Source organism: Cucurbita pepo, chromosome LG08 (genome assembly GCF_002806865.2).
Source record: "Cucurbita pepo subsp. pepo cultivar mu-cu-16 chromosome LG08, ASM280686v2, whole genome shotgun sequence".
NCBI classification, from domain to species: Eukaryota; Viridiplantae; Streptophyta; class Magnoliopsida; order Cucurbitales; family Cucurbitaceae; genus Cucurbita; species Cucurbita pepo.
In genome coordinates, this window is record NC_036645.1 from 8,953,755 (window position 1) to 8,980,870 (window position 27,116).

Sequence of the window (27,116 nt, forward strand, 5' to 3'; positions counted from 1 at the left end):
ATTTGTAATTTAATTTAAAAATTAAAGAAAAAATAGTTTTATTATTCAGAGAGGCTTCTAGTTCTTCTACGATTAAGAACATTATAAATTGAGACTACGTTGAGTTCAGCCGCCACATCCAGATCCTGGGGCTTGCGTTCGAAGAAAACTAGGGCATCAAACTATTGTCATCGCGACGATATTATTCAGGTAACGATTTCCGAAGTTCATCTGTTCGATCGAATTTCTTCGGCTTTAAATCCGTTCGTCTCTGCATTATTTTCCATTGATTGAAGTGTTTTGCTTATGTTCTTATCTGCTTTACTTTTTTCGAGTATTGTCATCGCCGAGTTTTTTAGTTCCTGGGAGGAAGATTAAATTAGCTTCTGTAATCCTGTTCTACCACTTCAGGAACACGCATCAAGCAGGCATCTGAATCATTATTGTTTTATTTCTATCCGTGGAAACGAGCATGGCGGGTGGAAATTTCATGCACAGAGTAGTTTCTTACCTCGTGAATGAGGTACTCGTCAACAGTCTTGCGAACAGGTAATTGTGTGTTAAATTACAAACTTGGTCTCTGGGTTTTGAGAAGGTTACAATTTAGTCCTATCATTTGATAGAACCCTAAAATATAGTTCATATGAGGATTTTAGCCATCCATAGGGACTAATTATGAGCATCCATAGGGACTAATTAGTTCATACAGATGGAAACCTAGATTCAGAACGAAACCCGTTAGTATGGTTATTATGCATACAATAAGAAGCTTCATTCTCTGGCCGGAGGGACCAATTAGTTCCTATTTGGCTCGTTCCATTGAAGCAAGATATCCTCAGATTTTCTTTTATGTTTATCTGCTGCCCAAATGGTTGGATGTGCAGATGTGGAGATCTGAGAAAATTTTGCTATAGATTCATTTATCTTTCTTCTACAGAATTGATGTCTAGTTATATATGTTTGTTGAAGCGATGCTAATATTAAATGAAATAAAAACATACTAACAAAGACATTAGGTGTCTTTTTAAAACAAAAAAAATTATAAAAAGTTATTTTAGTTGAAGCATGAATTATACTAAAGCAGCAGGGCAGGAAAGATTCATCAAAGATTAAGACGAAAGCTCGAAACTACAAACAAAAAAAGCTTTAGGAAGCTTACACCTAGATTGAACCACTAACACAACGTGATCCCATAAAACAGCAAAGGCTCTCCCTTCACTCAACCTGATATTGGGAAGATCAGTGGCTTAATGGTAGTGCATTGCTCTCTAATTTTCCTAGGCTATCAGAAAAGTATTCATCAACTCATCCACCAATGGAATCGATTTTAAAGATTGTTGGTACAAAATTGTGGAGTCTTGAAGTCCCATAGCAAGTTTTTTTTTTTTTTTCCATGTGGACCATATCTAGTGGCAGAACCATTAACGATACTTCACAAGAAAATTCCCAACAACTCTCTTTTTCCTGGAAAGTGTATGCTGTCCAACAGATCGAACAGATCAAAACCATATATAAAACTATGGTAGGAAAATTTGGTAGCTGTTTGCAACCCATTCTCATTTCAATTTGCCCTTCGACCATTAATCATAATCCTAGTGTTGTGGAGAACTATGGCTTGTAGGTACCACCAAGATTTTTCAAGGGAAGTAAAATATTTCCATCTATTGTTATGATCCGAATTAAAATAAAAAATATTCAATTCCGTTTTGATATTACTTCACTTCCACGGACGCAAAAAAGGGTTAAAGAAAAATAACCAGAAATGGCCATGGTGAACCCACAACCTCCACCACAAACATTCCACAGAAGAGTGAGCTCTCGAGCCTTCTTGATAAACCATTCTCGATATGGTGACTGAGAGAGAGAATCTTGATGACCCGCGAGAGAATCAGCATCAGAGAGAGGATCGTAGGGCTGTGTGAAAACAGAATAAGAAAAGAGAATCAAAAGAGTAGCTCTTTTTGTAGTTTCTCCAATTTTGGTCTACTTTTGGATTTTTTTTTTTTTTTAATTTGGAAACAAGAAACAGAATCTCTTATCAAACAAGCATGGTCCGTTCAGGTATTCTTTCCCTAGCATTTCTGCCATTGAATTGAAGACGTTCATGCTCTGTGACAACTGAAAAGTCACATTTGTCTGTATTTACCGTTCATAGGATGTTTGTCTGCCGGATGCATACTGTTCGTTGTTGAAAAATTATTTACTCCCATTTTTCCATTTTTTGCAGCCGTTCATTTCAAAGGTTTGCTGTGAGAACATCAAAGCAAATTGAGGATATATCTACCAAGGGTAGAAACTTAACTGCTTTTTGTTTCATTGATTACAATTTTCACTTGCGGTATTTATAGTTGAGCTGGTTTAACTTTTGACTTGGGAATTGTCTTGCAGCTGCCCAGAAGAAGCAAGAACTTGCAGAACAGATGAAAGACCTCTCCAAAAATTTTGAGGTGAGAATTCATTTTTAAAAAAAAAAAAAAACTTGAACAGCTTGGACGTCTCCTCACACCTATATGATCTTTTGCAGTCTTTCAAGAACCAATAATGCCAGAGCGGAACGTGTTATTACAGCATGATGTAAATCCTATGCCAAAATCCAATCTATTTTGCACGTTTTGACATAATTGCAGCTGTACTTATAGTGATCGTAGAGTTGTACTTCAAAAGTTGTTCACGGTCTCTTTTCATATATTGAATAATTCTCCGACTGTCTATTTTAGATCTGTACTTATCCTTGGACAATGGTTAGTCAACGATGCCTATGTTTGAAGCCAATTTTTCCCTTTCAACTGTATGCATTTGCATTCTTCTGTAACGCAAGCGAACTTTTAAACGTATCTTCAAACGAAGCAAAGCCATAGCTATGAACAGTGGGAACACAGATTCAATGTTAAAGCATTTATGTAGATTCATGCAACATAAAGCATTTATTTGGTTGAGAAAGCTCCTTAGCATTTTACAATTCAGTAGTTTTTTTGTACATATTTTGAAGTAACAGCATTCCCACTCCCAAAATGCTTTCATAAAGACATCAGAAGAACTTGTCTACACAAATTCAAAACACTGTCGAATGTAAATCATAATACACAAAAAGATATCCAACTTCAGCGCAAGCATCAATATTTATTTAAAAAATAGAAACTATAATAACAATTTTCTATAATTTTTTCAAAAATATCCATTAACATCAAACTTTCTCAGATAATTCAGATTAACAGAAAACATATAACAAGATACAGTTTAGGTGTGAGAGGTTTAAATTAAAAAAAAAAAAAAAAAAAAGTGGTTATGTGAGAAGAAAAACATGAACAAAATTAGGAGGTTGTAGGTCAGCAGAAAGGAAGTAAGATTAGTAATGAAAAGAAAATAGGCTCATTCAGTGGCACATCTCCCTGCGTCTATGGAGTCTGAAATCAAAAATCCAAGTATGTCGAGCTTACAAAAAAGAAGTTGGATTCATTAATAATAATACCCAGTAAAGAACGTTCACCACTTCACTCTGGCTACCGCACTCACCTACTCATCCACAGTGGGGGCAGAGCCAAATTCCAAGATATAAAACGGCAGGGGAATTTTTTTTTTTTTTTTTTTTTTTTTTTTGGTTGGGTGTGGTTGTTGTTGACTGATCATTCTTGAGATGCAGCGCCATTTGCTGTGGTATCCATAGGCTCAGCATTCGTAGGGTCCTCTGTCTTATCACCCTTCTTACCTGCAGCAACAATGGAGTAAAGGTACGCTTAAGATGAAATTCTATGAGAAACACAACCGACCAATGTTCTTAACCAACAAAAAACTAAATAATTCTAAAACAGCAACCAGGTATCTAGGCTGGTCGAAGTGGTCAGAAACAGAAAGCTAAGACTACTGAACCATAGGATTAGTTTTCACATGTAACTCAAACCAATGGGTTCCATGCAAGGTAGATCGATCCAAGATTGGTCCTTTGTGTCAGTTTGAACACAAAACTAAACCAGTGTTTAACCGTAATTCTTATAAAAAAAAAATGATTGAAAACACGAGGTTTTCCTTTGGAATGCTAACCTTTCTTCTTCTTTCCACCACCCTTTTTCTTTGTCTTCGTGCCCAATGCTAACCATGCCTTGATTTCAGGATCATCCGTCGTTATTGTAGGCTGCAGATCTTGCAGAGGATGAGATGTGACTCGATCAGATCCATTAGGCATCAGCAAAACAGTGAATTTGATATGAGCAATGTAATCACCTGATAAACACAGAATTTAGTTATTGCAGCAAAAGCAGACTATTCAAGCTTAGGCCAGAAGGCAGCTAAGCTAAGACATGAGCAGTCTCACCAGGCTTCTCTTGAAGAACAGGGTATGGCTGCAAAAGATCATGGTTAACACATTCCACCAATCCAAGCCGAGCCCTTTTCTCTTCTAAAGCCCTGCAATTATGAGATAATAAACATAAGAGAAGTGGGGCAAAAGTGGAAATTATCAACAATTTGAAACAATAACAAACCTAGCGGTGAAAGGCATTATAGGAAACTTCTGAGTTATTTCACTGAAAATGAATCTAGAGGCTTTCATCTTTAAATGATAGTTCCTGTCCACAGCTCTCTTATAAATAGTTGTCTGCTTCTCATCCAACAACTTAGGCTTTCCTTCACCTGTGCTTGTTACAATATCTATTGAATAGACTTCGTTCTCCTCAAATTCTGCTTCATCAACCCTCGTCTCAGGATTGGCAACACTTAATACAACCTTGTTCCCATCAATCACAAACTGCTTCATCTGGTGGCTAAGAACACCTTCCACAATTCTGCAGTCATAAGATGCAGCGACCTTTTGAATTGCCTCTGTAACATCCTTGTTCTGGAAAATATAGCCTTACCAAATGAGTTACGAAAGAAATAGAAAAGTAAATCAGTAAAAAATTGAACATGACAGCATGTTCCTCAACTTTTCCATAGGGCGAACACACATGGTTATCTTGGCGATACATAAAAAAAATGAGTAAAACGTCTTAAACATGTGTTTAAAGATTTACTTATCCCAAGTTCCTAGACATTGAAATAAAACCCCTGCAAGTCCATGATACACTATCAGTGTAACTATGACATGAAAAGGCTTCGTATACAATCCATAGCCACTATAGTTGTCATCAAGTAGAGACCCTGTTACCATAGACCTTAGTGTACACTAATATGATTGTAAAGAAGAATTTAGCACAGCAAAACAATTATAAGACAACACTAAAATGAATTGTCCTAATATGGGATAATACGTTTGACTACAGATAACATGCGGCCCTAACGTTATTAGAAATGTGGTCCGAATCCATGTAGACAACATGAAAAAGAGGAAATAAAAAAAATCAACAGAAAAACTCAGCAAAGTTGCCTTTCCAATAAACAGAAAATCAACATTCATTTCATAGAAACTTAAATATATTGGATAATGGGTTTTGACTAGAGAAAAACAGATAAAGAACCACACTAAATTGATTTGGCCCAATGTTGAATATTATGTTTGATCATACATGACACGCCCACCAAAAATATTCCAAACATTGCCATATTCCATGTACGCAACAGGGAAAAGAGGAAATAAAAAAAAAATCAACTGATTGCCCCGGCAAAGCTTCCTTTCCAATAAACAGAAAAATTAACATTCATTCATATAAACTTATATATAATCAAACATTCACGAGATATTTTTTTTAAAAAAATCGTGACCTAGATTGACCAGTCGACCCAAATGTTTATAGAAAATGACACAACGAACATTTATATTTCAACAGAATAATAGGTCACCTTTTTTCCAGGCCTCACAAGCCTTAAGGCAACTTCAGCTGCAGTGTTAGCAGCTGCAATTACATCAGCAGCTCTTCCTGTAACGGGGCCTTCTTGGAGCACATGAGTATGAGCGACTACAGCAATAAACCCGTCAATATGACAACCCAAATCACTGCATAAAGACAAAATTCCATTGGGTCATCCTTCCATCATTAATTCAACAACTAAAATACAAAGGCATTAGTACAGCTTACATCTTAAGCATATCACCCTCTTCCATAACTGTCTCGTCGCTGGAAAGTGGTGAGAAGTGACAAACAGTGTTGTTAACAGAAATGCAAGTTGGAAAAGCAACGCCTCTTTCAATCTTCTTCTTAACATTCTTGTACACATTGCCAGTTTGTCTATAAGAAAAAACAGAGGGAGCATCCAAATAAATAAGGCAGTTGATCGATTAACAGTGAAGAACAATCCAGACATTCAAGTGACTTGGATAAACGCAAAAAAGACGAAGTTAACAGTTTCTTGAACTTTAAGAAAACTAGCTCTTACTCTCTAATGAATGAATCTCCTTTCTCGCAAATGTCAACAATCTTCGCTTTTGGTTTACATTCCGATATCACCAACTGCAATGCCCCTGCAAAATTATCCAATTGAACACTTAAGCCTCATTTCCTCATAACATACATCAATACAAACATCAGAAAACAGAGTACAAAAAACAAAGATAAATAAGGAAGGGGAGAGAGAGAGTTACTGTTGACAATATCAGCGGCGGTCTTGTATTTGGTGACTACTTCAGGAGAAGTAAGATCGAGCTCCTTCTCCTCCCTTTCCTCGTCGGACATCATTTACGCCGGCGAAGAACAAGCAAACCAAGGGATTGAAAACGGCGGAGAGAAGGAAGTGAAGCAAATTAGGATAAAGCTCTGTTGTTCGATAGAGAACAAGAGGATGACCCAGAAGAAAGATTTAGGGTTACGATCGGTGAGGCCGCGCTTAGATTGCTTTATATAAGATTTCGTTTCCAATTATGGTCTAGGGTTTTGGTTGCGTCCTTCCTTTAGCAATGATGCTGTGGGCCCCACCACATGGAGATTTTAGGTAAAAACATAATTTTGTATTACCTGTCTATTTCCTTTTATTTCTCCATTTATTTTTAAGACATGTTTTTCGAAAATAATATTAAAATTTATTAGTTTGTTCATTCCATTTAATTAGAGAAAATCTTCTAGAAATTAGTTCCTCATTTGTATGGTACAACTTAAAACACTCTAAGCCACCCATTTAAGCATAATTTGGTAAATAATATATTAATTATTATTTCATGTACTAATGATTCATTTTTTCATCATATAATAATAATAATAATATATATATATATATATAAAAGGTCGTCGCAAGTGAACGTCTTAAAGTTCTAGGATAGTCTGATTAGTAATTTATCAATCGCTTCCATCATAATCAGCCTACATATTATAGGCACTCAAAGCGTGACCTCGTCATGGTTCGAATTCATAATTTCGTTAGACAGTATCAATTGAGATAGTTTTTTATTAGAGGTTAGTTAGTGTCTCTCTAATAGGCCCCACAATGTTGTTTGTCGAGGAGGGACAACCCTTTAACCTGTCAACCATCATGTACCTACGCGCTCTTGCCCTCGTCTAAACATGATTGCAACTAAGGAATAATTGGAGATCCCCTGATCGCCCCGACACAGTACTCATATGATACTAAAAGTTCATTCATCTTAGAGCCCAACTCTATCCATACCATCTCGTTAACATAACGATATTAATGTAGGCCTTCATTAATCAGAACGAGTTAACGATTAAAGGCTAACTAACGACCCTACATCGTTCAGTTATCATGAAAAAATGACCTCACGTCATATCCAACTTTATATTAGTACTGTTTAGACCCTCATGAATCGAGACAAGTTAACGACTAAGGATTAGTCGGTGAACCCCCAATCATCCTCCCATAACATCAAGAAAGACATACAACCATTGTCCATATCAAGAATTAAGCAACATTGATGCTAATCAATTTACTTCTAAATGATAAGAAATCTGCCATGGAATCAGAGCCCTCCATTCCACACGTGTTACCAGCCAAGCTCATCAACAGTTTGATAAATGTATATCTATAGAGAGGCAATATCATCCAACAAATTCAACGATAGTGCCTTTTTTAAGAAGTCAATATTATTGTTTATATATATTGTAATAGTTCAAGCCCACCGCTAGCAAATATTGTCCCATTTGGACTCCTTCGGGCTTTCTCTCAAGGCTTTAAAACGCGTTTGTTAGGGAAAAGTTTCTACACTCTTATAAAGGGTATTTCGTCCTCCTCCCCAACTAACGTGGGATTCTCACATATACATAGCTTAGAAGAAATTAGATCATCCATTACAAAACAGCATCCACCAACAAGAAGTTATTGATACTCCCCAAGAATCTAAGAATTGTAACCAAAGAATAAGCACTACCCAGACACTAAAGAGCTGCCATAAAGCAAGCAGCACTAAAATTTCAAAGGGACTGCCGATCTATTATGTGGGAGCATCATGAAGATGTCTCCTCTCATACAAGCCAATAATTTGATCGGCCACAGCCCACACAATGGCCTGCCCAGGTGGAATCCTCATGAGTCGGGGCAGCAGTCCTTTCCACAAAGCAAAAAGTCCCTCCTCTGCGTATATAGTTCTGATAGCATGGACCATGCCTTTGTACTTGAGTTCACCTGTGCCTCGGCTCTGAGCCATTAGCCTAGTTTTCACAACATCAAAAGGACCAGTGCATATAGGCCCTGCCGTGCCTGCTAGGAATCCCGATACCATCGATTGCCATGGTTGGAGGACTTTCCCATCCCCTTCGTGTCTGTTCCAAAGAACAACATCAAAAGCATTCTTGGCAGTGAACATGGCAGCCTGGTTGGTACCATTTCGCATAACAGTTGGGGCAGCACCAGCCCACAGCCCTAGGAGGCCTTCTTCTCGAATGATCATTCGAGCACAGTGCACTGGACCCTTATACTTCAGGAGATCAGTACTCAATCCTTTCTGTTGCTGCAATCTAATCTTCACCACCTACACACAACAATAATCACACCAATATGTTAGTCATCCCACACTTCTTCCTGCTTACACACTAACATAGAGTCCTCCTTACACACTAGAGAATAGTGTAATGGGACAGAAATATCTCTTAATTGACCAGCAAAACCGAAAGGAAAAGAAAGTTTGAGATGAAAGGAGTCAAATTTATCCATAGAATGCAGTGGAATTACCCACAAGAGCAAGAAAATAAATATTTCATTCTCTGAGCCCAGCTTTTCATCGTACTCAAACCTTTGAGGTTGAATTTAACTCCACGATGTCTAATTATTGACATTATCATCTTGAGACATTCTGTAGATCGACTCTAGATACAGAATACTTGCTTAACTCTCCACTTTGGTGCAAATATCTGACTTAATATATGACTAACATCAGAAAAAGATGCATGTTGACTTGCAAGGAGGATAATATGTTGATAGGAAGATGGAGACTGCCGGTACTAAGGAACTAGGCATTTGCATTATAAATAATTTGATATAGAGACTGGAAAACTTGGGGTTAACTTGTTACGAGGCCACGGTTAGCAGATATTGTTCGCTTTGGCCTGTAATGTATCGCCTTCAACCTCACGGTTTCAAAACGCGTCTACCAGGGAAAGGTTTTCATATCCTTATAAGGAATGCTTCTTCCCCTTTTCAACTAAAGTGGGATCTCACAATCCACCTTCCTTGGAGGCTCAGCACACCATCCAGTGTCTGGCTTTGATACCATTTGTAACAGCCCGAGGCCACCGCTAGCAGATATTGTCCGCTTTGGCCCGTAGCATATCGCCATCAGCCTCACAATTTTAAAACACATCTAATAGGAAGAGGTTTCCACACACTTATAAGGAATGATTCGTTACTCTCTTCAACTAATGTGGGGTCTCACATAACAATTGGGAAAGTTGCAAATAAACCAATGGATTGTGTCCACCAGCCACCATAGCTCAAGTCAGCAACCACATTGGCAGTCGCACTAAGCTTCAAATGGAACGAGCAAGAAATGTAAACCTAAGCAAATCAGATCTCATATGTAAATACCTGTATATATGTTCATAATTTTTCATTCGCCAAATAGGCAGAATGAAAAGTAAAGTAATATTTAGGATCTAAAGGGAGTAACCACATGCTTAAAAGGTGCAACCACATGCTTTCTTAAAGTACAAAATCAGCAGAAGATGGACACAAAAACTAAAAGTAACATTGGTTAGGGACAATTGGACCCCTCATACTTTTTATATTGTGAACTTCGAGCCTATGTCCTCGAGACTCTGTTTTATGGTTTCACCTAACCTCGTACAATGAAAATAGTTATCCCTCCGTATATACCTATGATCTTTCCCTTCCTTAGCTAACGTGGAACTCAGATTGCACTCCAAACAACATTCAATGGCAAACAATATGCTCCGTTTGATCTTACTATGTCTATGACAATATTTTTAATGTCGTAAACTTAGAGATACAGAAAGAGCAGAGGGGGTAATGATGTACCCTCCCCCTTTTGAAAACTAATTAATTCCTAATGTATAGAAGGGCTAAAACACCACTACCAATGCACCAACAAACAAGTAATATATTGTATATATCCTATTCATCCTGACAAGGTAATGGCAGCGTCTTATTTGAAAGCTCAATTCGCTATTATAAAACGACTAGTCTTCCATTGAAAACAAAGGCCATCGACGTGCGTTTCAAATTGATTATGTAAGCCGCCACTAAAAGGTCAGCAAAAGGTGTCTATATTATATTATACGATATCAATCCTTTCAGAGCAAACTATCGTCCACGACACGGTTTCCCGTTGTTCATAAGAATCAGCGCCCTCAACTCGACCTCGAGAACAATATTCAGAGCAAACGATTTCCAATTTCTAATTCTAAGAATTAATTTCATAATCGCCAATCTGAGGTTAATTAACTGGTAATACGTCCTTCCTCAGGAGTAATTTCGAATTCGATATTCTAAATGAACAAATAATGATTCCTGTTCCATAACTAAATCCCTCGAATTTGAAATTGAAGACCTGAGTTGAATTGTAGCAGATTATATACTATTGCGAGAGAGAGACGTAACCTCACCTCGAATGGAGTAACGATGACGAGAGCTTCCAAAACCCCAGCACCAAATCCAGAAATTAGACGAGCATGATTGCTGAGTTTTCCAGTCTCGGAATCCTTAAACGCCGTCTGAAGCACCGCATTGGACCCCATGCGAAGCGCATATTTCAAGGTCAGGTGCGTAGCGAAGGGAGTCAATCCCTTCCAAAGAGCTCGAACTCCTTCCGTTCGAGAAACCGTGGCTCCACAGTGAACAATCCCCTTGTAAGCCCCGGCCCGATCGAGCTGCAACCTAGTCTTGATAACATCAATCGGCTGTAGACAACAGGCCTCCATCACCCCCCCAAGAGAACCGGATACCGCCTTCATGTACGGAGGAATCGATTTCATCGATCTCTGTTCCGTATTCGACCGACGAGCTTCCTGATTCTCCATTTTCCGGTCTTCAAACCCTTATCCGTTAATCTTTACTCCTCCAACTTCCTCTCGTAGTACTGTTACTGAAGTTCGACCGCCATTTCCTTAAAGCTCGCCGGTAAATATAGCACCACGAATGAAGAACGAATGCTTACAGTTGCGTGTTAATGGCAGCCCGGGAAGAAAAGTTGGAACTCTCAACAGACAAGAAATGGTTCAGCAGCCAGCCTGACCTCTTGTTCCGTGCTTAATGAGTTCTCATAAATAAATAAAAATAAATAAATAAATAAATACATAAATAACCCTCGAAGATTTTGCTTGTTCTTTAATTACAGGCTGTCCATGTCAAATAAATCACAAAGAATTTAGAGAATAAAATACAGTTGAATGAAAGTGTTAAAGTCAAAAGTTTTGGGCATAATTTTCTTTTACAAGGTTTAATCTGGAGTGGGCCAACTTGATTTTGGGCTTTAAATGTTTGGGCCTTGGACTCAAATAGTCCAATCTGATGCAAGCAAGGCCCAACGGCCCAACGGCCCAAAATGTTTCTAAAAACATAATTGATCGTGTTTAAATTAAATTATAAATATACTATCAAATATAAAAATATTTTATTTAAATTTAATTTTGAGCTTCACACCTTAATTAAGTATATATATATACTCTCATTTGTATATTTAATAATTTTTATTTATTAGCTAAATACTTTTTTTTTTAAATTGTTTTATTTATTAGCTAAGTAATTTTGTGGGAAAATAAATTTTTTTTTTCAAACAAATAATTAGAATCTTTTCTGTTAGCTGACAACGAGGCGATGGAGCATGTGGTTCAGGTGAATGATGGCCATGGGTGACACGTGGCAAGCATGGTCCGTGGAAGACAAATGCAGACCGGGGCAACCTTAAATAGACAGTCAAATACCAGGTTACCCAAAACCGCCGAAACAAAAGGTGGCTCGTCATCGTCATTCACTCACCGCCACAACAACCCAATTTTGCTTCTCATTTTTATTTCAACTACTTATTGACGCTGTTGACACAACGTTTCTTGCTCTCCACGAATAAAATCTATGTCATTTAATTATTTATTTTAATTGAAGCAATATTATTGTTTTTTTATTCTTTTTTTTATTGCCTTTCCAAAATTCACAGGCTGTATGGTTTAATGAATTACCTTTCAAGGAAAAACCAGTAATGCCTGCGTTTCCTATTTTTTTTTAAATATTTAAATATAAAAAAGAAATAATATTTTAGTCTGTATACTTTTAAAACGTTCATTTTAATAATTGTATATTAAAAAGTGACTATTTCCAAAATTATAAATAATTATATAAAAAATAGAAATCTGTAAATGTAACTGTTGAGTTGTAAATATATTGAAAATGTGTATGAAAACGAGACAAAAAAAAATTAAAATAATTACATTTTAAAAACAGAATTATAATAAAATTTTAAAAATATCAAAATAATTTTTAATAGTTTATTTTAGTATTAATACCACTTACAACAGATGTGGTGTTGTGTTGGGACCACATAGTGTAAATATTAGTCATTTTAAATGTTTAAAAATTAAAATAAAATATTTTTAAGTTAAGTTTTTATTTCTAAATTAGGTGTAAAGAATGGAGTCAGTTTTATAAAATTATTTTAAATTATTTGATTTTGGATTATTTAATTCAATTAGAAACCATTTTAAAAACTTGTTTTCTTTTGACATAAAACGACGCCGTTTGGAACTTAGCACGTAGGTGGGCCCATTATATTCTGCTGTGTTCCGTTGCATGCAAAACGCCGCCGTATAAAACATGCACAAAAAGTAGTTTTCCGTTTGTGATAGAGAATATCCCACAGTTTAACTAGAATATTATGGTTAATTTTCTTTCAATAATTAATATAAAATCTGTTAGTAATGGAATTTTAAGTTAATTAAAAATATTGGAATTTCATATTTATTGTCATATAAAACAGAAAAATAAATTCCAAAATGTTGTCATTTAAAAAAAAAAGTGTGAAAAATATCAATTAAAAGGAACGTATGCAGCCAGATCGGATCAAAGTTGACCGATTGGAATCTGCCATCGTGGACCATTCACGATCAAGATTAATTTATTAAAACATTTTTAGAAATTAAAAATCAAACAAATAAATTTAAATTTATAAATCAAAATAGTATTTATAAATATAGTGTTGAAAACTAAATTACAATGCTTTAAAAATACTCCCTCGTTTAAAAAGAATGAAAAAAAATTTAAATTAAAATATAGATATTCTTATTTAAAAATTTATAATATGGTAGTTTTTAAATGGTAGCATTTGTTAATTAAGTGACGTAAATATTTAATCATAATATTTATGGTAAGTCATTTTTTATTAGGATTCTTTAGTTCCGTATATATTATTGTTCTTGATACTAATGGTTAGTATTCATGTCTAGTTACGTATAACTAAGTGATTACTAAATTTATATATTAATTTTATATGTAAATAACGTTTTGAAAATTTTATTTAATTTCACACGTCACTTCATCTATTCTCTCAATTGTTTACTATTTAAAAAAAAAATACTGATTACATATAATATTTAATGTATTTTAATTATAATTATCTTTTAAAAAATATTAAAATATTATTGAGTTATGTTTATATGGACGTGAAATAATTAAACTCATTTAATAAAAAAGGGAAAATTCTCATTTAATTAATTACATATATATTTTAAAAAGTATTAATTATTTTAAAAAATAAAACCAACACGTTTTCAAAATTTCTGTAAATAGCTAAACAAACTAATTGTCCAAAAGAAGAAAATACAATCTCACTGTCATATCAATTAGCCCACATTCTTTTATAATTTAAGAAAAATCTAAAATTCAATTATTAATTTAAACTCCTAAAAAAAAAGTCATATTATAATTTTCATAAAGTATGATTATTATTATTAATTTAAAAAACATAATTAATAAAAGACTAAACATATATTATAATCCCTAATATTTCATACTCGAGTGTTTTCTTAATTTAATTTCTGTATATTTTGAAAAATAAAAATATAAACATATAAAAAATATAAAAAATATAAAAAGTGTAAATTTTGATACAGAAAATCATTCATTGAACCTTTTTTATATTTTAATATCTATATTAGTAAACTTGTTATTTTCTTGGATAAAAAGAAAGGGTAAGGACGGAAAGACATATTTAGCCTTGAAGAGCAATCGATGGAGGATTATAATAGATTACAAAGGAAAGGACAAAAAGGTAATTAGGCAGTTTGGATGACTCGTGAAACTTCCGTTCGCAGTGATTAACGGAATCCAACCCATGAGAATCCACAGAGATCACCGCGCCTTTTTAAAAACCGCTTTTCAATGTAGTAAGTGGTTTTTCTCTTCCAAAACCGCTTTTGATTATCGTAAATGGTTTTTTGTCATCCAGCTGCCACTGCCACCACTTCCGTCTAGTATATATACAAACCTCTTCGTTTCCTTTCCATTCCATCGCTCAAAAACCACCGTTCTCTGATTCCCAAGCTCCCATTTTCCGATTCCGATTCCGATTCTCAGTCGATGGACACCATAATCGGCTCCCTCGACGTTAGCAAACCCGCCAATGACGTGGTTTGTTGTCCATCCAATGGCTCTGTTTCCGCCATCCAAGACTCTGTCCCTACCGCCCCCGTCACCTCGTGGGATGCCACTCTCGGCGGCCACTTGGCACGACGGCTCGTCCAAATCGGTATCACCGATCTTTTCACTGTCCCCGGCGATTTCAACCTAACCCTTCTCGACCATTTAATCGACGAGCCTAGACTCACCAACGTCGGGTGCTGTAACGAACTCAATGCTGGATACGCCGCCGATGGGTACGCTAGAGCCCGTGGTGTCGGCGCGTGTGTCGTCACGTTCTCCGTCGGCGGTCTTAGCGTCTTGAATGCCATTGCCGGAGCGTACAGTGAAAACTTGCCGGTAATTTGCATCGTGGGTGGCCCTAATTCGAACGATTATGGAACAAACAGAATCCTTCATCATACCATTGGGCTCCCTGACTTCAGTCAAGAGCTCCGATGCTTTCAAACAGTCACTTGCTATCAGGTACTAAATTAAACAAGATCTTGTTCCATAATTTTAATTTATTTTTTTGTGTTCTAAATTTTGTTGTTGTTTAGGCTGTGGTGAATCATCTTGGAGATGCTCATGAATTGATTGATACTGCCATTTCTACTGCCTTGAAAGAAAGCAAGCCTGTTTATATTAGTATCAGTTGTAATTTAGCTGGGCTTCCTCATCCCACCTTCAACCGTGATCCAGTTCCATTTTACATCTCTCCCAGGTAAGTTCTACATGAATTACGAATCTCTCCAATGGTATGATATTGTCCAGTTTAAGGGTTAGCCGAGTGATTTTGCTTAGAACTTCCCAAGTGAGGGAGATATATTATTTACTTATAAACCCATGATCATTTTCTAAATTACCTCTGCGGTACTCCCTCCCAGCCATCCTTTCTACCCCGAGGCCTATGGAGGCTATAGAGCCCTTGAATAGTCTCCCCTTAATTGAGGCTCGAATCTTTCTCTAGAGTCCTCGAATGATCATTTTCTAAATTAGCCCATGGGACCTCCCTCCCAACCATCCTTTCCACCTCCCCTGAGGTCTATAGAGCCCTTGAATAGCCTCCCCTTGATCGAGGCTCGACGCTCGACCCCTTCTCTAGGGGTCTGGGACCTCCCTCCCAACCATCCTTTTCGCCTCCCCTGAGGCCTATAGAACTCTTGAATAGCCTCCCCTTAATTGAGGCTCGACTTCTTCTCTAGAGTCCTTGGATAAAGTACCCCCTTCGTTGGACACATGATTCACTTTTGACTACACATTCGAGGTTCACTTGAATAGTCTCCCCTTAATCGAGGCTCGACTCTTTTTCTAGAGTCCTCGAATAAAATACACCCTTTGTTCGACGACATTTAAGGATTCTGATACCGTTAGTAATTACGTACATTCACAATGATATGATATTATCCACCTTGAGCATAAGCTCTGATGGTTTTGATTTGTGTTTCCTCAAAAGGCTTCGTATCAATGGAAATACATTTTTTACTTATAAGCTGATAATCGTTCCCCGAGTAATGGGTTCTTTTCGTTTATGAAATTTAAGCTTAAAAATCATCCATTTTTTCGTTATTAAACGGTTGCTAAGGACTGAATTGGTTTGAAATTATTGAATGGATTTGTGTGATTTGAACAGAATGAGCAATCCAAATGGGCTAGAGGCTGCAGTGGAGGCGGCAGCACAATTCTTGAACAAGGCAGTGAAGCCAGTGCTTGTTGGTGGGCCTAAATTGCGAGTTTCCAAGGCTTGTGATGCCTTTGTGGAGCTTGCTGATGCTTCAAGCTACGCCGTGGCCGTGATGCCATCGGCCAAGGGGCTTGTACCAGAGGACCATCCTCATTTCATTGGAACTTACTGGGGTGCTATCAGTACAGCCTTCTGTGCCGAGATCGTCGAGTCTGCCGATGCCTACTTGTTCGCTGGACCAATCTTCAATGACTACAGCTCTGTTGGCTACTCTCTGTTGCTCAAAAGGGAGAAGGCCGTGATCGTGGAGCCTGAACGTGTGACAATCGGCAATGGACCAACGTTCGGTTGTGTTCTAATGAAAGATTTCCTTCGAGCTCTTGCGAAACGGATTAAGAGCAATATCAGTTCTTATGAAAACTACCATAGAATCTTTGTTCCTGATGGCGTTCCTGTGAGATTTGGGCCAAGGGAAGCCTTGAGAGTCAATGTTTTGTTCCAACATATTCAGAAGATGGTCAGTAGTCAATCGGCTGTGATTGCTGACACAGGAGATTCTTGGTTTAACTGCCAGAAACTTAAATTGCCAAAAGGCTGCGGGTAACGCATATTCAAATTCGATCGTTCATTCGTTCGTTCGTTCATTCATTCAACTATTTCTGTGCAGATTTGAAATGGGATTTTCTCTTTTGGTTTGTAGATATGAGTTTCAAATGCAATATGGTTCTATTGGTTGGTCAGTTGGTGCCACTCTTGGATATGCTCAATCTGTACCAGAAAAAAGAGTGATTTCTTGCATTGGAGATGGAAGTTTCCAGGTAAGAATTGGTTCAATCGAGCTTTGACGCTCGACCCCATCAGAAAACGATCATCGGTTGATCATCGATACTATTTTACATTGCAGGTGACAGCACCAGACATATCGACAATGATGCGTCAGGGGCATAACACCATCATATTCCTGATAAACAATGGTGGCTACACCATAGAAGTTGAGATCCACGACGGGCCTTATAATGTGATCAAGAACTGGGACTACAAGGCATTGGTCGATGCGATCCACAACGGGGAAGGAAAGTGTTGGACGACGAAGGTGAGTTGGTATCGAATTTGGTTGGTCATTTGAGTTATGTGGGGGAGGAATTCTGTTTCGTGAACGAGTTTGTCGTTGCAGGTTCGATGCGAGGAAGAGCTTGTGGAGGCGATCGAGATCGCGACCGGAGACAAAAAGGACTGCTTGTGCTTCATTGAGGTGTTTGCTCACAAGGATGATACTAGCAAAGAGCTATTGGAATGGGGCTCAAGAGTCTCTGCTGCCAACAGCCGCCCTCCCAATCCTCAGTAGAACAGAAAATAAAAGAGATCTTTTGACGCAATTAATGTTGTCAACTTTGCTGTAGTTTCTTTCTTATGATCCTGTCTGTCTTCCCAAACCCAAAAAAAAAAAAAAAAAAAAGTGGAATTTTGTTTTGAGATGGAACTAGAATTTTATAATTTAGTCCCTATGAATTTTATAATTTTATAATTTAGTCCCTATGATTTTCTTTTTTACATTGAGGGCATGAGAAATTTATAGTTTAGTCCTACAGAAAATTAAAATTTAAAGAATTATAAAAAAGGAAAGAAAATCCGAAGAAATTAGTATTCATTACCTGAAAGCGATTATTCAATTTGAAATTAAAAAAAGAAAAAAAGATATTAATTGCTTTAATAAGGAAAAGGCCAATATTTAATAAATTATTTCTATTTTGGTGAATTAAATAGAATCATGAAAAGAGAATTTATTCTTTAGAGGGTTTCACTTTTGCATCATACTGACTTTTGAAAATTACATTCCTTTTATGTCAACGCCACCAATTAAATTATTTTGTTCCCTTTCACTATCTTCACTTTAATTAGAAAACATTTTGTTTGCTTTTTTTTTTTTTATATTTTGTAATTATATTTAAATTTGTTTTTTAATGGGTTGTAGAATATATTGGAAAAATAACCTTTTGGATCTTGTGTAGTATAGTTTTTACTTTATATTTACGACTTTCAAGGTTGATTTTAATTTATTCCCATCTTTGGTTTTTTAATTTCATTTTGATTTAGTAATTAAGATTTAAAATTTTACGTTTTTACCCTTGAATTTAGTTTTCACTATTAATACTTCTAAATATTTAATAAAATAATATTTATGAACAAATTAAATTAAATTAATGATGGTGTTCGATAGTTTCATTTAACATATTTATCATTTATTAAGATTAATGAATATAATAGACATAAAATTAAAATTTATATTTAATAGAACAAAATAATCTCGTGAATTTTAAAAAAATGTTATATGAATTATTTGATATAAAATTCGAAATCCGAGAGGTTATTAAAAATATTTTCAAGTTGAAAGACCAAATCATTTACCAAAAGATTAAGATCTATCAGAATTCTCCGAAAAACTAAACTGGTTGAGAGCTAAAAGGTGATTAAGAACACTATTAACTAAGGCTTCCTGAGGCCATCAAAACTACATAAACCCCCCAAAGATATTGAGCTCAAAACATATACAACCAGAAAATTTTGTATGGAGGACATTATGAAATGAAAACTACGAAAGAGAGTTACGAGAATTACCTGAAGCATTCACTAAACGACCGCCCTCGAGTAGCGTGGAAGGGAAAGGCGATTGGCATTTGGAAATATGTGTTTTCAGCTTGGGTAAGTTGGGATGGGCACTTCTGCATCTGTTGCAACGAAACTCCATAGACATCAAGCTCTCGTCGTCCTTGATGATTGCCTTTCCATGGCTACTGACTTCGTCTATGACGTCGACCGAGTCTCGGAAGAAATCAGTGTTGAAAGAATTCCAATGCTTCTTGTTCTTCAGATGACTGGAGTCAAAATCTTGGCTTATGACATGTAGGTGCAGTTGCCTCATGGATGGAGCCTGCAAGAAAGTAAACAGAACACAGAAAAGTTTGTTCATCAGAATTTCGTGTATATATTAGCCCCTCCAAATGTACTAGTGACCTACCGAGTGGTATCCGAGGCGAAAAACCAATGATGCATCGTCATGAATGAACTTATCAATCCACTTCATACCCACGGCGTGCATCGTCTTCAACAGTGGAAGGTGTTCTTTATGTACATCAGCTAGTTGATCGAGGCCTTCATATCGAGCCACTATCAGAAGATGTTTGCGTGCCTGCAAAATAAGTTCAAAGTTGAGTTTCTTATTTATAGAGACGGCAATAACTCCAACTCAACGCTCGAGCAATAGAACGAAGAATGAAAGATTACTTTTGGATAAATATCATTCAGTACTACAACATCATCTGATGTCTCCAGTACAGTATTAGCATGTCTCTCGGGATACATTGCAGTGTTGTAAAGTGCTTGTGCCCATGAGCCCCAGTGCTTACTCATCTTATGGGAAATCTTATTGTTGTTTTGGTTTAATGCTTCAGCTGATTCCTGAGTTCCTTTCCACTTTTTGCTTCTTTCAGGAATTTGCAACTCCGCTCTCTTAAACTTGTGATGGGTGTCCTCGGAGTGTTTTCGTGATTCTGAAGGTGCTGAGCCGAGGCGTTCGTCAATTCCCTTCGCCGACTTAAACTCATCTTTTACTATTGAAATAAAGGCTTGAAATAGAGAAGAATAAGCATCACGAAGAAGCTTGCAACCTTCATCATAATCATTGTTGAGATAATTTGGTCTTTGAGGATTCATGTTTGGTCCAAGAACATGTATGACATGGGTTACCCCTTCCCTATTAAACAAAGGAGAAGTTGAAGGCAATTGAACGGCCACAACATTGCCAGGTCGAAGGGACTTGGCTTGTTGTTTTGTTGCCTCTTCCAGACTGGGACCTGCAGCACTAAAAATTGCTGCATTGACACCACCCCCTCCTGGTTTCAATCGCCTGCATGGATATCATTATTAAGGATCTTCCTTATAATGATCCTAAAAAACATATCGCTTAATACTGTCGATTTTCCTCGAGTTCAAAGAAGAATGACATAAGCATTAACATATGAGAGTATCACGGGGAGGGTAAAATACAAGATCAAAACATTAAGCATAAACATAAGAACATCGAGGTTAAGGCTTTAGATATAGTTCAAAATCCAAGGGCAACTGAAGAAAGTATCTGATGTAACAGCCCAAGCCCATAGCTAGTAAACATTGTCCTCTTTGGGCTTTCCCTCAAGGTTTTAAAACGCGTCTACTAGGGGAGAGGTTTCCACAACCTTATAAGGAGTGTTTCGTTTCCTTTTCCAACTGATGTGGGATCTCACCGTCCATCCCCTTGGGGCCAGCGTCCTCGTTGGCACACCATCCAGTGTCTGACTCTAATACCACTTGTAACAGCCTAAGTCTATCGCTAGATTATGTGGCTGCTGGGATTCGAGTCCAGGTCTCCATACATGAAATTCTCACCGGATCAAGGAATTCTCCAATTAAATGCAGAGATGATAGATATGAGAGTATCATAACTTTCTCCTAAATTATTTAACAATATCTCATAGGCTTGAGAATGAACAATTATAATACAATGGCACGGGCATGGACGGATGAAATATATACTATGAATGCATTCATACATAGAAATAACAAACATAAATATGTCACAAGCATACCAGTTTGCAGCATTGGCTATTACATTGCAGTGCAATCCACCATCTGACTTGAGTTTAGTTATATCACCTACAAATGTAAAAAACTTGGTGGAACAAATATTTTTCTTGGCCGCTTTAGCTTTAACTAGAGACAAAATCTTTGATCCATGACTCAAGTCTACCATAACAAGTCTGGCATTCCCAAGCTTATCCATGAATTCCTCCACCATCTCAACAATAATTTCAGCAGCCTTTTCATGGCTGAACTTGAAATCCGACGTTGAAATAGAAGGAAATGCAAGTGTTGGGGAATCACTTTCAGAAATATTGTTTTCTAAGGATCTAACGCCTGGTTTTTCGCCTTTCTCCGACTCTTTATTGACATTGCTCAACATCGTGCAGGAAGACTCTTTCTTTTCCTGGGTAGTTTGAGAACTTGGAAAATCCTTATTGGTATTGGCATTAGAACATGTTTTAGCAGGATTTTCTGCTTTCTTTAAGAACCTCATTATGCCTAATTGCACTTTCTTGTCTGCATTCTTCTGTCCAAAACATCCATCTGGAAGTGCATCATGTAAACCAAGTGATTTATACGTATCTATAGCGGATTGAACTTCCGTTTCACTGTGACAAAACGTTATACGCTTGAACCCTTCATTCAGGTTCGGCAATTCTTTCTTTTGCAGCATTTTATTCACAACAGCAGCAGCTTTTCCACCTGATAGGTTCCCTTCATGACCGGTCCGCTTAACCGAACGGGAGATACAGAGCTGTGCAGGAAGATCCAATACAACAGCATGTACATCCACTAGAGAGCTACCTAGTTTCACAAACTCAGAACGCTGCTCTATTTCAAGATTGCACCTGTCCACAAATACACTCTTTCCATCATTCAATGCACTGGCTGCACTCTTCAAACACTGTGCTTTCGTTCCGGACTTGCCATTTCCAATGGTATCCTGAGATAAACAAGTTCTTTGTGTCATTTCAGAAGTGACGAATTTGTCAAAAACACTTGAAGTAAAATGAAATTTAAGTGTTTAGTGAGGAACCAATTGTAGAACGAAAGTTTTTTTTCCCCTAATGATATTAAGCAAGCACTTAGAAAGACATGGAACCAGAGTGTAAACAGTGGCAGGAATTGGCACAAAACGAGCTATAGTTTCACTAATAAAATAAGGTCGGTCTCAAGCATTTCATCAAACAGATAGCGTGCACTATTAGAGAGAAACCTGGCAGATTCGAACCCAAGGGCGAGAAGAGGAGGCCATTACGAGTTCGCAGAAGGTGGACTTTCCGCTTCCAGGTGCGCCCACTAATATCACCATTATGAGCTTCGTTCGCCGTTCATTTCCTTTAAAATACAGACACTCATCGTTACGAAAATCGCAAAAGAAAGAATCTCCATCGTTTACGACGGATCTGAAAATCCACAGAAAATACAGAATACAAATAATCTTACACCTTTGGCTGTCGAATTTTCGTCGATATCCATGTCCATTTCTAAATTGGATTTCACGTCTTCCTTCAAACCCTATCAATCGCCATCGCCGACGTTTTTCCTCCGATGAGTGAAGCTTGTAAAGTACTCCACGGTCAGCTCTCCCCCCAAATTCGCTGCAATCGGGTTGTTTGGTTACGCATTTAGCATATCCTTGTGACGTATAAAATCGTTATGCTAAGCTATAAGATTTTTCTTTCTAATTTTCATTTTTCACGATTATCCATAAAACTTATATATAAAATATATATCATCTACTAAGGTAAAAAATCAAATTTTGTCATCTTTAACTCATTACGTATAGCCGTCATCTTCAAAGTTATGTCTAGAGAAACATTTCTACAACCTAATAAAATAAATAGCGTTTTTCTCTCCAACTAATGTGAGATCTCATAATCCACCCTCATCGGGGCCAGTGTCCTTGTTAGCACATCGCTCAATGATATCATTTGTAATAACTCAAGCCCGCCACTAACACATATTGTCCACTTTGGCCCGTTACAAATAGTCGTCAGCCTCACAATTTTAAAATGTGTTCAATCGGGAGAGATTTTTACACACTGAAATGCTCTATTCCGCTATCCAACCGATATGAGATGTCCCAATCGAATTAAAAGTTCGAACTTTCATAAATGTATTTGAGAAACGTTAATCAACGTGTGAAAACTTAAAATCTGAAGTGCAGCACATATCTAAAAAGAGTATTAAACGAGCTCGTTTAGACTAGTTCATCGCTCGCTAATATTTTTTTTTGAAAGAATAATAATAATATTAATAAGAATCTCACATACAAGTCCAAGAAACTTGTGCAGAAATTGAAGAAAAAGGGTCATATTGTGTTCTCAAGCTCCTAAATTTCAAACATTCAAGAAATTCCAAGACTACTTTACAAAGTGATGGTTACTCCTCTGGCACCATTGATATAAGGCGGGGAAGTTCCTTCTTCCACATTCGCCGCCGCATTCCCGTGCCTTCTGGGATCGAATTTCTCGCCGTCGCCCCACAGGGCATAAGCTTCCTCGCCGTGGACGGCGTCGTCTCCGATCATGAGTTCCTCGTCCGGCATCCGCAACGGCATAAACAGCCGAATGAAGAGGAGAATAATGGTGGTGGAGACGATGTTCCATCCGATTATGAACATGGCTCCGGCCAGCTGCTTCAGAAACTGAACGCCGCCGTTTTTGCCGTAAAAGGCACCCCGGCTGTCGGGGATCGGTAGGTATAGTTCGCATAGAGTGGGCTCTGCTAAAAGGCCCGTTAGAAGCCCGCCCATCATTCCCGCTACCGCGTGCGTGTGAAATACGCCAAGCGTGTCGTCAGCCTGAAATACAAATCATTGACAAAATTAAAATTAAAATTATCTTTATTTATTATTCATATTAACTTAATTTATTTTTCTTTAAATATTTAATAAATCAATTATTATTTTTTAATTATATCCAATACAAAATTTAAAATTTAAAATAATTAACAATAAATTTATATGGAAAATAAGTTTAAAAGATAAAAAAACTAACCTTTTGCAAGAAACTCAACTTTTTATGGAGAATCATCATAGATACCCATGGAATACTCCCTCCCATAACTCCCATTATAATAGCTGCCCACGTCTGCACAACTCCTGTTTTAAAATTATTTGCTATAAATATTAATAACCTAATTTTAAAAAAATAATATTAATATCATACAAATATCAAAATTTTAATTACATCGAAATATAAAAATTATTAATCGTGTCAGAACTTTAACATATAAAATTAAAAAATTTAAGAATCTACAAAATTTATAATTGGACGAAAATTTGAATTAATTTAATTATACTCGTCTTTTAACATACTAAATAAAATTTAATTTCATCTATAAAAACAAACTCAATGAAATTTTATTTTATTTTTCTAGTGAAATAATTAATATTTAACATTATTATTTGATAGTCAAATTATAAATTTCAATAGCCCATACTAGTGAAGTATATTTACCGGAATTTAAAATGGTAGAAATTAATTTTAACGAATTTGGTAATTTAAGTAGTAAAATAAAATTTACCTGCGCCGGGGGTAACGCAAGCCAAGCCAGTCATCATACCCTGAATGGCTCCAATCACCGATGGCTTCCCGAAGTAGAACACATCCAAGATGGTCCACACCAGCAGGCTCGTCGCTGCACTCACGTTCGTATTCAGCACCGCAATCGACGCCACCACGTTCGCTGAGTGCGGTGCGCCGCCGTTAAATCCCGACCACCCCATCCACAACATCCCAGCTCCGGCCAACATCAGCAACACATTATTCGGCGGAAACCTCTCTCTGTCGCTTTTAATCCTCGGCCCAACCTAACCAAAATCAACAAAAATTAAAAACCCCCAATTCAAAAAGAACCAAAATCGGTTCAGTTCGCGTAATTTTACCCAATAAGCGGCGGTTAAGCCAGAAATTCCAGAAGAAAGATGAATAACAAAGCCGCCGGAGTAATCAATCACGCCCCATTGGAAGAGGAACCCTCCGCCCCAGATCGTGTAGGCGCCGACGGTGTAGGAGAAAATTACCCAAAGAGGAACAAACGCCATCCAGGCTTTGATGTTCATTCTCGCAAGAACAGAGCCTGCAAGTAAAATCACAGTAATCGCAGCAAAGGTGAACTGGAAATACACCAGAGAAGCCATCGGAATATTCGGCTCAATTCTCGGCGTTACCCTTCCGTCGTGGCTTACATGGCCACTTTCAGGGATATTGGCTCGGTCAATTAGGTAACTTTGCTCCAGAGCTGGAATCCCTTTACCCCACAGAGGAATCAGCTGATCGCCGAAGGCCATTCGGTAGCCGACCAGAACCCAACAGATTAGAACGGCGGCGAAGGCGTAAAGCGCCATAAACGCAGAATTCACGGCCCATTTCTTTTTAACGATGCTTGCGTAGAGAATTACAAGGCCGGGCATGCTCTGAAGTCCGACCAAAGTGGAGGCTGTGATCTGCCAAGAGTTGTCGCCGGTGTTCAGCCACGGCGGAGTTCCGGTGGCCATGTCTACCGGCGGGGCGGTGTTGTTCATCAATAAAGAGAATTTGTTTGACCGATCTTGAAGGAATTGGGTTGAGGGACGGAGGAGTTGAATGTTTTTCAGCGGAGTCGCTTAAAGAAGGTTGACTGTGAAAAACGGTGAGTTGCTTTCATTTAGTTTGACCATACGGCTCCTCTCTCTTCCTCATTTCGTGTTCCGTTTGCTTTCTTTGAAATTTAAAAATAAAAATAATAAATAAATGAAAAAAAATATTTCAACTTTCCACATCCTTAGGAACTTTTTTTTTTAGTTATTTAAAATTTATCAACTAATTTTTAATATATTTATTAAAGTTGGTTTAAATTGATAATAATTTAAAATATAAAAAATAACATATTTTCTAAATTTATAAATAAAAAAGCTAATTACACTAATTTTTGTTAAACAAATTTAAAATAAACTAAAAATTAAATTAATTTTTATTTTTATTGAAAGTACAAAATTAAAATCTAAATTAGATTAAATCAAAAAAACTATTTTTAAATTTAAATTTGAGGAATTGGATTTTAGATACCTACCGATGGTTCATTTTTTTTTCTAGAAGGCTAGACTCTACGAAGACCTTGTTCAATAAAAAATCTTCGTTAATATGAAACAAAAAGAAGGTAAAACTCTAAATGTGAACAGAGACAAGGATAGAGATGAGAATAAATTCTTTGCCCCACCTCGTTTTCTGTTCACACTAAGATATTATTTTTGTCGATGAGGTTCACTAACTTTATCTACGATTTATCTTTAAAAAATAATTATTTAAATAAATATTTTTAATTAGTAATTAAGCCTCTAATTCAAAAGTTATCAACAAATGGCCCAGACTACTGGAAGGATTCCTTTGGATAATAGAGTATTCCTGTGATCGGTTTAGTCCGTATTTTCTTTTATGGTTCATATTTTGGATTAGGTTCATCTAATCGGATGAATTGAGTTGAGTTGTAGACATGAAAGTGTAAGAACTCAACAGGATCCCTTCGAATCAAATAAAGACTAAGTTGAAAATCTTTATCCGAGAAACATAAATGAAAAAGTATCTTGTCTCCATCCTCATCCCATTTCTTCGATGGAAATATTTTTAAAATTTAAGCCCGTCAATTATAATTAGAAAAATATAATCTTTCTTTTAAAAAATTAAAAATATTTAATAAGAATGATTCAATTTGATTGGTATGTTTACAAATTAAAATTAAAATAAGTAAAATACAATTATTATTCTTATATCACGACTCGTCAATTTATCAAATATTTAATGAAAATGTGACGATGGGTTTAAAATAAAATCAATGGATTTTAATTAAAATAAGTTTATGTTTAAATTAAATTTTAAACATTTATGGAGAATTATTAAATAAAATGGCCCAATCAATC

The 27,116-nt window shown here is 36.7% G+C and overlaps 6 protein-coding genes across 6 annotated transcripts; 2 read left to right on the forward strand and 4 right to left on the reverse strand.

The window, feature by feature from the left end:
- The first annotated feature begins 57 nt into the window (after positions 1–57).
- LOC111800336 lies at positions 58–2,770 on the forward strand. Its single transcript, XM_023683980.1, has 5 exons — positions 58–189; positions 391–528; positions 2,207–2,268; positions 2,368–2,426; positions 2,504–2,770. Exons 2-5 carry the CDS (start codon positions 452–454, stop codon positions 2,519–2,521), a joined length of 216 nt encoding a protein of 71 aa, XP_023539748.1. The 5' UTR covers positions 58–189; positions 391–451; the 3' UTR covers positions 2,522–2,770.
- Positions 2,771–3,305: 535 nt separating this feature from the next.
- LOC111800334 (ERBB-3 BINDING PROTEIN 1) lies at positions 3,306–6,738 on the reverse strand. Its single transcript, XM_023683979.1, has 8 exons — positions 6,491–6,738; positions 6,286–6,370; positions 5,988–6,137; positions 5,752–5,905; positions 4,458–4,810; positions 4,289–4,380; positions 4,018–4,197; positions 3,306–3,685 (listed from the first exon to the last, which is right to left on the reverse strand). Exons 1-8 carry the CDS (start codon positions 6,582–6,584, stop codon positions 3,603–3,605), a joined length of 1,191 nt encoding a protein of 396 aa, XP_023539747.1. The 5' UTR covers positions 6,585–6,738; the 3' UTR covers positions 3,306–3,602.
- A 1,303-nt stretch (positions 6,739–8,041) lies between these two features.
- Positions 8,042–11,568, reverse strand: LOC111799550 (mitochondrial succinate-fumarate transporter 1-like). Its single transcript, XM_023682908.1, has 2 exons — positions 10,914–11,568; positions 8,042–8,824 (listed from the first exon to the last, which is right to left on the reverse strand). Exons 1-2 carry the CDS (start codon positions 11,325–11,327, stop codon positions 8,288–8,290), a joined length of 951 nt encoding a protein of 316 aa, XP_023538676.1. The 5' UTR covers positions 11,328–11,568; the 3' UTR covers positions 8,042–8,287.
- Positions 11,569–14,791: 3,223 nt separating this feature from the next.
- LOC111800552 (pyruvate decarboxylase 1-like) lies at positions 14,792–18,053 on the forward strand. The gene is made up of 6 exons (XM_023684301.1): positions 14,792–15,399; positions 15,474–15,637; positions 16,547–17,197; positions 17,298–17,415; positions 17,502–17,690; positions 17,772–18,053. Exons 1-6 carry the CDS (start codon positions 14,875–14,877, stop codon positions 17,940–17,942), a joined length of 1,818 nt encoding a protein of 605 aa, XP_023540069.1. The 5' UTR covers positions 14,792–14,874; the 3' UTR covers positions 17,943–18,053.
- A 994-nt stretch (positions 18,054–19,047) lies between these two features.
- LOC111801005 (transcription factor bHLH140) lies at positions 19,048–22,860 on the reverse strand. Its single transcript, XM_023684955.1, has 6 exons — positions 22,663–22,860; positions 22,431–22,552; positions 21,220–22,157; positions 19,880–20,501; positions 19,614–19,784; positions 19,048–19,526 (listed from the first exon to the last, which is right to left on the reverse strand). Exons 1-6 carry the CDS (start codon positions 22,697–22,699, stop codon positions 19,188–19,190), a joined length of 2,229 nt encoding a protein of 742 aa, XP_023540723.1. The 5' UTR covers positions 22,700–22,860; the 3' UTR covers positions 19,048–19,187.
- A 570-nt stretch (positions 22,861–23,430) lies between these two features.
- On the reverse strand, positions 23,431–25,906 carry LOC111799820 (ammonium transporter 2). Its single transcript, XM_023683299.1, has 4 exons — positions 25,107–25,906; positions 24,746–25,031; positions 24,217–24,320; positions 23,431–24,020 (listed from the first exon to the last, which is right to left on the reverse strand). The coding sequence occupies exons 1-4, from the start codon at positions 25,743–25,745 to the stop codon at positions 23,586–23,588; spliced, it is 1,464 nt and encodes a 487-aa protein (XP_023539067.1). The 5' UTR covers positions 25,746–25,906; the 3' UTR covers positions 23,431–23,585.
- Positions 25,907–27,116: the final 1,210 nt, after the last annotated feature.